General features: G+C 40.7%; 1 protein-coding gene across 8 annotated transcripts in view; it reads right to left on the minus strand.

Annotated features, from left to right (window-relative positions):
- The window catches only part of acaca (acetyl-CoA carboxylase alpha), a 34,274-nt gene extending 26,302 nt beyond the window's left edge, over nucleotides 1–7,972 (minus strand). For 5 of the 8 annotated variants that reach the window (XM_075486291.1, XM_075486289.1, XM_075486290.1 and 2 more), the window contains exons 1-12: nucleotides 7,318–7,631; nucleotides 6,353–6,611; nucleotides 4,113–4,245; nucleotides 3,799–3,937; nucleotides 3,346–3,455; nucleotides 3,178–3,259; nucleotides 2,989–3,087; nucleotides 2,635–2,741; nucleotides 2,435–2,545; nucleotides 2,133–2,342; nucleotides 1,846–2,016; nucleotides 19–183 (exon numbers count right to left, since the gene is read on the minus strand). In XM_075486291.1, the coding sequence (XP_075342406.1) occupies nucleotides 19–183; nucleotides 1,846–2,016; nucleotides 2,133–2,342; nucleotides 2,435–2,545; nucleotides 2,635–2,741; nucleotides 2,989–3,087; nucleotides 3,178–3,259; nucleotides 3,346–3,455; nucleotides 3,799–3,937; nucleotides 4,113–4,245; nucleotides 6,353–6,611; nucleotides 7,318–7,399 (1,668 nt within the window). In that variant the 5' untranslated portion in view covers nucleotides 7,400–7,631. The other 3 variants (XM_075486286.1, XM_075486285.1, XM_075486287.1) reach the window with 3 other exon arrangements.
- Nucleotides 7,973–11,353: the final 3,381 nt, after the last annotated feature.

An 11,353-nucleotide genomic window follows, 5' to 3' on the forward strand; every position in this document is an offset into this window, starting at 1 on the left:
AAGAGACCAAAATCGTACCTCATCAGGATTTTCACTGGTGATACGTGCTGCAATGACATGGCCCCTTGGGGAGGGGGTATTAATTGACAGACCCTCAAAGTCAATGGGACAGTCTCCCCAGGGCTGGACTCCATAGAGCATCCTAATGTCTTTGATTCGATGAAGAGGAATACCCATAGAAATCTGACAAAAAAAATAAATAATAACAATAAAAAAATTATTATTAACTTTAAAGCAAATATATAAGGTGGTTTTCAGCATAACACATGTACACACTTCAAAAACTAAGATGAGAACACACACACACACACACATTAATATTTAAAGGGACATTATGTAATTTCTTCCCCCATCTAGTGGTGCAATTTTATTTTGCAAAGTTGAATGAATTTGCTCTCTAGCGCCTCACGTTTTCAAATGTGCGTTGCAACTTCTTGAACTACGGCAAGCGGAATGTGTCAAGATTCAAGAAGCTATAGCTTCAGACTCAAGGTCCATACAAACAAAAAGAAATCAAGACACACAGTACAAAGGATTACATAACACACATACAACAACACTATAAATACAGATGACAGATAACATGTCAGATAACATAACATCTCCTTTGGTGTGCAACCAATGCAATTAGTCATATTCCGGGAGTTACCGGAAGTGACGTCGACGCAGCGTTAGCATTAGCAGTGTTAGCAATAGGAGCATTAGCAGCGGTAAATAAACTCCCGGTAAACTTACAAACTTTCTAATGCCTCGTTTTGTGAGTTAAGAGCCTATGTATACTACGGCAGAAGTTTGGTAACAATCAATGCATTATTAGTGGGATAATTTACGAGATAAAATCTATTTAGCATTTTTTTTTTTTTAAACTTTATTAGTAAATCAACAAAATAACAGTTTACAAACGTGAGCATAACGCCAAAAAGAAGATAGCCAGGGGGAGCATAGGAATAATAATAAAAAGAAGAAGATGATGCACTTACAAAAAGAAAGCTAATGAACACAAAGACATATGTGCCAAGGAATAAAATCTATTTAGCATTAGCGGCTGTAATAAGCCATTTGTCGGAAATGACGTCACAATGACGTCATTTCCGCTTGTAGGCCTGGTGGGGAAATCGCGATTCGAAGTGCTTTATGTCCCTCTCGGCACTTCGTCGTTTTTCATAGACCAGAAGGACATGGCAGCCTCCATAGAGCTTACCTGCTCTATGTAGATACAGACAAGTTATTCTTCACTCAGGAGGATAAGTGAGATTTTTGACAGAGATCATTTTACACCAATGAGGACTAACTTATGAATGAATATGTTGATTTGAGCTAATAAATGACTTAATTTATTACATAGTGTCCCTTTAACATTTTTAACAGGACACACATAATTTATGAATGCACTTTCATTCAATTAACACATTTACGTTTCTCTGGAATACTTATCTAAAGATTATCAACTTTGTACCTTCAGTTTTTACAGACAACCAACAAACAATATTTTACTGTGAGACAGTAAGTATCCAGATTGCCTTGAAAAAGATCCCCTCATCCTCCGAGGCAGTGAGTGTGTCACTCCCACACTAACACCCAATCAGCTTGTCTACAAAGCTGTCCCAGCCCTTCAGCTTGACCGCCACTGACCTATTTATACACAATCCTAAATGCTGCAGAACAGACCACGTGACCCAATCGGACTACAACCCCTGGATCTGCCACAATGCCTCTGCATATTGCCCCCTACTCTTGCAATTGGTTGCCAAAGAGACAAGGGGCCAGTCAGAGTTGTGATGGTGAAGCGCGCTTATTGGGACATAAACGCAAATACTCTGCATGCGTTGTGTAAGTGTGACTGACCTGGAGTTGTGCAGAAGGCAAGTTGACATCAGCAACCATCTCAGTACAGGGATGTTCCACCTGCAGACGCGGGTTGAGCTCCAAGAAGTAGAAGCTGCCATCCTGGCTGTAGAGGTACTCAACTGTACCTGCACTGACGTAGCCCACCATCTTAGCCAGCTTCACAGCACACTGTAAAGAGTTAAAAGCTCTGTTTAAATCAAGGCTAAAATTTGACTGAATCCATCTCCATTCCTCATATATTTTGGTAGAAACTACAATTACAAACTATGCTACATGGGTCATACCTTTTCCATATTTTCAAACACGTCAGCAGTGGCTATGGTAGCAGGAGCCTCCTCTATAATTTTTTGATGACGTCGCTGCACGGAGCAGTCTCTGCCAAACAGGGAAATGGCATTTCCATACTGATCAGCCAAAATCTGCACCTCCAGGTGGCGAGCATGCTTGGCTAGTTGCATGATGAAGATGGGCGATCCTGGAACTTCTACCTGGACCTAGAGATCGTAAAATTGTGCAGTCGGTAATTAGGAAAGAAAAAAAAAAAAAGAAAAAAAGACAACTGTGCTCCAGTAATAATTCTTATTACCTGTCTGAAGAGGTTAGGGAAGTCATCTGCACAGTTGACTTTACGGATTCCTTTTCCTCCACCACCCTCTGAGGCCTTGACCATTATTGGGTAACCTATCTTCTCTGCAGCCTGGAAATGGGCACACAGAAAACATGTAAGCATGTGCATGATAATGAAGCAATTAACAGTATGAACTCTCAGTTATTTGATGCGTTTACTTTAAGGCCATCCTCAACATCCTGGATACAGCCAAGCTCATACAAGTCATTAGGAACATTGATGACTTTCTTCTTCTGGTTGTGCTCCGTCCACTCAACTGTCAAGCCTAGAGGAAAATAAGAAAAAAAAAAACAATTTTTTTTATGTCAATACAATAACCTTCTCATCTGAAATCTAAGAAATCTGACCCAACACACCAAATATTTGCAAAAAAATATATCATTAGGAGGCACTACACAAGCAAACGGCTTCACAATATAGATGGAATGAAAAAAAACGGAAAAAAAATCTATTAGTATTGATTGTTGTAATACAGGAAAAAAGGCAAAATGAGAACAATAAATTTGAGCTACCTGCTCCACTCCAGGGCAGAGTTGGAATACCAGCTGTCTGAGCCACGATTGAGGAGGCAATCTTGTCTCCAAGAGCCCACATAGCCTGACTTGGGGGACCTGAGAAAAGAGATTTCCAATTAATTGGAACTGGTAACACTGTAGGAAATTTACAAACAGAAGGTCAACTAAGTGACCGACTTCCTTTACCAATGAAAGCAATGCCATGTTTATGAAGAAGCTCTGGGAGTTTGGGGTTCTCTGAAGCATGACCCCATCCAGCCCACACTGCCTACAAGACATAAAAACAATATGAGAATGATAATAAGGATCAACAGCAGCGGAAACCTGAAGAGAAAATCCAGAACATGCTGGTACCTGAACGGGTATGCGTTTTGCAATATCCAGAATTAGCTCCACATTGGCGTAATTGTTGTTGTTGGTTCCTCCTGGCACAGGCACATAGTGATCAGCCATTTTTATGTATTCTGTGAAAAACAAACAAAAAAAAAATTAGTGAAATTTCTTTTCACTCCAGCACTCCCACTGCATGAGTAAAACAATAACACTATATGGAGAAGTGAGTTTCAATGCTGAGCGAACGTGATTTTACTCCTAAAACATGCAGATCCTTCTTTCACCAAATCATCTTGCTGCAGTGACATTTTGCTCCTCTTTGGGTGCCAGTTCATCGTTCTCTACATTAAGACAAGTGCTGATGAGCATCAACTCTCCCCTATTTCCATGTCAGTGTCAGTAAAAGGTAGCCGAGTCTGGTAAACACAGTTGATGCACTTGCAAGAATTTCAAAGAACTCTAGTAAAACCTCACCTGCATTAGCCTTCAAGTCTTCTGGGGTTACCATGACAACAAAACGAATCGCCCTTTCATTGCGGAACATCTCGTAGGCCCAGCGGCGGATGGAGCGCATGCATTTGACTGCTGCAATGCCATTGTTGGCAATAAGTACCTGGATAAGCGAAACAGTTGCAGTACTAATGTTTATTTTGTCTCATAATGTCTCTTCTGAATTTATAAAGTGACCTTGTATTGCACAAGTCATTATAATTCATGCTCCTAAGATCACCTTCGTAAGGAGCACCTTTAATATTGTATTTTTGAGAACAGCAACTATAATTTGTTACCTTTTCAATGACCTTGTTGCCACCAAAGCGGGTGACAAATTCAGCCGGAGAAGCAACGGTGAAGTCCCTCTGGAGATCAATCCGTCTGCGCTCTCTGCCTTGTTTGACCAGGTGCAGTCCTGACATGCTCGGTCTGTTTTAAGAAAAACACAGACAAAGCGTACTTTATAATCGCCCTTGGTAAGACTCTCAGTTTTGGATGAAGCTATTAAACTGCCCAAAACAAACCTTCAGCAGCGGCAGCAGACCTTGATAAAAAATATTTTGTAGCTCAGAAGTTAAGAAAACACTGATATAATTTCATATTAAGGCAAGGCAAGTTTCTTTGTATAGCACAATTCAACTACAGGGCGATTCAAAGTGCTTTGCAGATACATTAAAACAGTAGAAATAAAAAGCATGATTTAAATTTTAAACAAAAAAGAAAGAAATAAGAGCAATAGATAAAATTAGTAGTTAAAATGTGATTGAGTTTTGAAACTCAAGCTTCAGATTTGGAGCTTTATTCAAATGCAGCTGAAAATAGGTGTGTCTTCAGGCTGGACTTAAATACACTGAGTGTTTCAGCTGATCTGAGGCTTTCTGGGAGTTTGTTCCAGACATGTGGAGCATAGAAGCTGAATGCAGCTTCTCCATGTCTGGTTCTGACTCTGGGAACTGATAAAAGACCGGATCCAGATGACCTGAGGGGTCTGGAAGGTTCATACTGGGTCAGGAGGTCACTCATGTATTCTGGTCCGAGACCATTCAGAGCTTTATAGAGCAGCATCAGAACTTTAAAGTCTATCCTCTGATGGACAGGCAGCCGGTGTAAAGACCTCAGAGCTGGACTGATGTGGTCCACTTTTTTGGTCTTAGTGAGGACTTGAGCAGCAGAGTTCTGAGTAACCTGCAGTTGTCTAACTGACTTTTTAGGTAGACCTATTAATAACAAATCCATCATCCCAGTAGAAGACGATTTGACTGCAGGGTCTGATTTAGTATATTATAGCTTGAAGGGTGCGTAAAAAAAAAGAAACTTTGATGTATTAAAATCTATGACAATAGTAAATGTCACGCAAAAGCTGAAAACTATGACTTGGAAGAAGAACTATGCAATGCAAAGGCAAAGCAGAAAATGGTGAACAATGACTGTAACAAACACCTCTTTGTTGTCTAAATACTGAAAAAGTATAAACTGTGCACCATTGCTCAAACATGTTTACATGTTTGGACAAGCACCTCAACAAGATTTGCAGAATTCTATGAATCAAGCTCCACCACAATAGGAGGTGGGAGGTGGTGGGGTAGCACCGTGGGAGGGGCATTACTATCAGCTGGCGGGTGTGGCAGAACGAGCCTGGGCCTGTTTGGCTGGTTCGTTGCTATGGACTGATACTGAATGGTTGCATCACTGTAAGGATAACTGGCATCAAGAAAATAAGTGTCAACTAATTTCATGCAGTGCCCATGCAAGACCAACATGGTTTGATTTCAATCCAGCTGTCAACGCCGTCCCCTCCCCACCGCCACCCGTCCTGTATTTCCAGTTTTAACTCCAACTCTCACCTTCTTTGTGAAACCGATTATGCAAAAATGACAAGATCTACAAGATCCCCAAATGGCAAGTCGCATGACAAAAAGAAACTTCGCAACTAAGACATCAAGTAAGTCAGGAGGACAATACTGGAGTTTTCACACTGCTGGTTTCAAGTTAGGAAAGTATTCAGAAATAACTTTAAAATATGATAGGAACAGCAGGCAATCTTACAGAAGATATTCCACAGGAATCTCAGGTCCTGGCACTCTTTTATGTGACATATATTTCAGGCTCCTATCCATGAAAGTGATGAAACTGTGAGTCTAAGTAAGGTCTGTGAAAGACTTGGCACTGGCAGAGAGAAAAAGGTCTGCGGCAAGCTTTAAACAAAGTTCCATCAGTGCTGAATAGCTCCTTCAATTACTGGATCAGGGACGTCTGTGTCTTCACAAGTTCTGTGTGCGGGCTCTCTGGGACAATCCCACACACTCAGCATACAGAGAAACCTTTTAGGAGAGCCCAACGAGGGAAAAAGCTTTTTTTCATGTGTGCTGTAAAAAGGGCCAATCCAGTAAAGGAAAAGTAGACAGTTTTAACAGAGCGTGCTCCGTTTCAGACTGAACCACATGTCTAATCATATTTTAAGATGCATGAAACGTCTTGACAACACAGAAGTTCCTGCGAGTGTAATGAAAACAAGCAGCCGCATTCGGTTTCTAACCTTAGATTGTGCATGGAGCCATCGATGTGGTCGAAACCCATTTCAAAGGTGCTGTCGGAGCTGCCAGAGGATGGTGACAGCGAGCGAGTCTCCTTTTCCTCCAGCTGCATGTCTGCCTTCCCCTGGATTTCATCCTCAGAGTTCTCCTCCGATATTGATCCCACGAGGAAGCTAGAGTGCAAATCCCTAACAGTAGGGTTCTTCTTGGCAGCACCGTTCTGCTGTGCCATGGCCGGGCGACACGAGCAGGCTGCGAACACTGACAAGACACAGAGCAGCGACAGCAGCAGTTATAAAGGAGGACAAGAGTTCACGTATCAATGTTAAACTTTGGCTGGATCGCGATGCTGTTTGTCAGATTGCAAAAGTGGATTGCACAAAGTCGATATTGCAACATCTGGATTCGGACAGTGAGTTCGAAGGCATTTTGTGCAACTCCTTATTGATTCATAATTGATCATGCAGAAACACATACACCCTATTTGAATTATTGTCGTTCTACTGTCGAAAGTTATAAAACCAGAAATACTTGAGGCCTCGTTTTAACTGTGTTTAACACGCCGCAAGGCAACACAGCCTCTTTGGTTTGTATTCAAAAAGTCGCCTTTGCATCATCTGCTTGAATCTATAAAATATAACATACGTGGGATGTGCTCGTTGTGCCAGCCGTTCGAAATGAATGCTGGCAAAACACGCCTTTAGCTAATGTAGTCACTGACCCACGCAGACCACCACTGTAGACATCATGCAATGATTCAAAGGCTCATTTTAATAACAGGAATATCCTGAGCTACGACCCTGCTAGACCTCTCTTTCCCGTTTTGATTTACATGGCTCATTTACAACCCAAACGTTTTGTCACCTCGCGGAGACAACAAACTGTCAGCCTACCTCTCTTGCTGTTTTTCTTTCCACCTTCTCCGAGAAAGTGGAAAGGAGAGACTCTTGAGTATGGCACGCCTTACCTGTCGATAGCTGCCTGCGGGACCAGAAAAACAAGCCGAGCACAGCAACCAGACACACAGCAAAGGTTAACCAGGGGATCATCACAAAATGATAGCAACGACTACATTTAGCTTGCTAGCAAACCGAATCCTGCGCGCATATAATGCTGTGAATGCACGCAACTTTGGCTGCTGAGCCGCTGTAGCTATCGTTGTATCAACTTAACGTTACCTGTGTAGTCAAATCTACCCTCCTACCGTACAGCAGCTACAGGCAGGATGCGGCGCAGATGCTAATAACGCTAGCTTACTGGGCAGCGGCTAATGCCTCTGTCATGCCACAGTACTGGTCCTGATACAGTAGCGCGGTCTGAACTGCCAGCCGGTGTACTTTGCAGCAGCATGGGTGTAAAAAATCTCTCTGTGCAACGATGGACAGAGTGCTGAAACCAAGATAAACATCAAGACACGCAACTTACCGGTGGAGATAAACCGACACGTAATCCTGAAAAAGTTGAGTGAAAAAAAAAGTCGATCAATTAATTGTGTCTGCCAGAAATCTCTGGGTCCAGTGATGATGAGGGAAAAGAATCACATCATGATGAGGTCACACAGCCCCAACAGACGCCTAAACGGCAGAGAGTGGTGTGATGTGATGATGCGCGAGCAGGTTACTCCTGGACGTTGACCTCTGACTGCAGCTTCCGCCATAGAAATAGATCCAATAGAAAAACCGATACGCCAAGACGGCAAACCCCAGGGTTACTCTCAAAAAGGCGTGTTGTGTAGACGAAAAATGTGTAAAGTATTTCTTACTTTAGACGATATGGAACATAAAATATTATCAAAATAGAAAAGTAGAAGAAGAAGAAAAAAACTGCCTCACTTGTCGGTTTTTATACTTTATTCGTAATTGTATCTTTCCTCCTTTATGTTGTACTTGAGTAAGTTAAAACCAATTTCTTTGTTGTGTGATAAGCTAAGCAACAATGGAATTAAAGCTTTAAACTGCAATTTAGAGAAGAAGAAGAAAAAAAGAAAGCACAGTAGGCTATTAAAGATGACTTTGTTTTAATGAGAGTTATATTGTTTAAATTACGCTGAGCGGGTATCTTGCAATACATGTTAATAATGAATTTCTCTAGTGTCTCTTTGCTGTTTATGTTATATCTTCCTCTGTTCCCTTAAAGTAAAAGTAGTAAAAAGCTTCCATAATTTGCAACAGTAGTATGTATACATCGTTCACGATGATTTGTTTTCTACTTCAACTGGATCTACGAGGGTTTCATCCACGAAGAACCAATCAAATTCCATAAAAAATTAATGGGCGGATACCACTCTGGGTTTAGGATGGTTGGAAAAGACGCGTGGACCTGAGCTGAGGACGAGGTCCGTGAATTTTGTATCGCAAGCCATATTTGTAGGTGTGCTTCGCGTGTTTTGAGTGAAATGAGTACGGTTTCGTTTTTTTTTTTTTTTAAACTGAATTAACCGGTTATGATTGAAACTGTGAACAGTAGGAAACGCAGGTCACAGATCTACACTTTAAAGAAAGCATCATGACAGAGTTGGACAGCGTATATTATATTTGTCGTTGTCTTTTCCATGATTGGATAGAGTTCAAGCCTAAAATATGTTTTAGACAGTAACCTACCGTGAACTCAGATTCTTTCGAGTGTGGACCTGTACTGTACCTGCCCAGCTGGTATACAATTTTGCACAAGCTGACGAATTGTCATATGGTTGACTCTCAGTACTACCATACATTGTACATTCAAAAGAAACGGCACATTTTTTTCACAATTTCGCTTCAAATAAAGGGTAAATCCGCAATATTATGATATTAAAGTTGGTGTTATTCCAGGTGTAGTCCACTAGATGGCCTTAGAGATCTTAGTTGGCGATCACTGAGTGCACTCATGAATAAGCATTAAGGGTTTTTTTGTGTTTTGAGTTGTATCTCTTCTTTCCTTGGTTTTAGATTGCATTATAATTATTACAACAAGGCAAAGGAAGAAAATGCACACTGTCAGCTATTAATACAACGAATAAAAATAAAAAAAAACCTTTCATTTACATTCACTTTGACTTTTATTTCATTGCAGACAGAATAACTTCATGTTTTGTTTTTCCTAAAAAAATTTAGGCAAATAACTTAGTTTCTTCCCTCCAACTAGCAGGTCAGCTACATTGTATTGCTTCTGTAGACTTTGAAATTATATCCTTATTGAGAATTACTCATACTGACTGCCTACAGAGGCTATCTCATCTATTTAAGCTATCACTTTTATACTTACCTCTCTGAGAAAGTTTTAAGCACCGATATACTGGGTATTTTTCTAGCATCTAGAAATATGTTGGCCTTGATGTACAGTGCAGTTTGACAACATGTCATGAAAAGAATTATCATTTTAAGACCAACATATGAATGTTACAGACATTAGAAAGGATGTTGTGGTGTTTAGCTCTGTTGCCTCACAGTAAGAAGGTTCTGATTTAAATCCTGAATGGGGCCTTTCAGGATGCATGTTCTCCCCATCCTTTGGTTCTCTCCGGGCACTCCTGCTTCCTGTCACAGACCAAGAACGTGCATAGGTTAACTGATTATTGACTTATTGACTACAGGAGAGAGTGTGTATGGATGTTGGTCTTTGTGTTGGCCCTTTGTAATATACTGGCTACCTTTTCCGGGTGTACCCCGCCTCTCGCCCGATGGCAACTAGGATAAGCTCCATCCCCCCTGTGGCCCTGAACTGTTTTAAGATGACATAGACAATGGATGGATGGTCTTCAAATCAGTACCTTGTAAAGTGTGATGTGTAAGATCGGTCCCATGTCCATACAATTTTCTCCCTTAGAGGAAAGACATTAGAGGGTATTATAATAACATGTTATAAAGAGGAGCTCTCCTTTAACCTTTTACTGCTGAGGACCCTTCTAACACCAACTCTTACGCTATAGAACTCTCCTCAAGAGCAGGAGGGGAATCTTTTACCAACCGTAAAACTTTGTAATCAACCTCTTTTCCCCTTTTTTCTTTTCTTGGCTTACAAAGAGAGACAGCAGGATTTCAATAATCTGTCTTGTAAGCTATTCAGAGGTTAATTTCTTTAAATGTCATTAATCAGGGTTGGTACGGTCACTTGCAATCCATGAATTATTAGTTTACCTGGCATTAATATCTGAGACACAGATAAAACAGGCAGTATTTCCTCATATTCCATTAGTGCGGGCCAGTTTATCCCTTTCCACGCTTCAATATCTTGTGAAAATATTAATATTTAAGTACGTTTTAAATCTTTTGTTCCTCTTGGTGAGTACTTTGAAAATCAGCAGATCTATCAACAGTTTACAAACATGTATTTACGCATCATCAGTGTCAGCACTCAAACCACTTAATCCTGAATGATTATCATTCATTATCTAATTAGATGGGCATCTGCCAAAGAATGGGATGTAGTAGGAGGCACGTAAACAGCCTGTTCTTGAAGATAATATCTTGGAGGAGGGGAAAAATAAGTAATACCTGGAATAAGGCCGTGAATCCAGAAAGGAGATGTCAAGGATGAATAAACAGGAACAAAATTAAAAAAAGAGGAGGATGTTTATGCTTTTTCATTCTCTTGATTGTCATGGGAGGTGTGAGATCACTGGAGGATAAAATAGATGAGTGTGGAGCCCTTATGAGGACGTAGCAGGATTATCAGGTAGGAAATGTAATTGCTTTTTTCACTGAGACATGGCTGAACTCTAGTACCTGGCTACTTGGCATTTAGATTTCTGTCCATGTTGTTTACTGAGAAAGTTCACCTGTGTTACCTGCTGATAGTGTGTGTGTACTGATAAGTTGTTGCCAGGCAACAGAAGGAACCACTCAATCCATTCATGTTGATCTCTGAGGATTTTACCCACATGTTTGCTGCACTTCTACTTTCTAAATGTTTGTTGGCTGATTTTAATTTAATTTGGTTGTCCATATACAATAGCATGACTTTAATCAGCATAACTAAATGCTCCTTTCAGGGATTACTTGTCAGTAAGGGGTTGGCAGGACACG

The sequence above is a fragment of the Odontesthes bonariensis genome, chromosome 16 (genome assembly GCF_027942865.1).
Source record: "Odontesthes bonariensis isolate fOdoBon6 chromosome 16, fOdoBon6.hap1, whole genome shotgun sequence".
Classification (NCBI taxonomy): Eukaryota; Metazoa; Chordata; class Actinopteri; order Atheriniformes; family Atherinopsidae; genus Odontesthes; species Odontesthes bonariensis.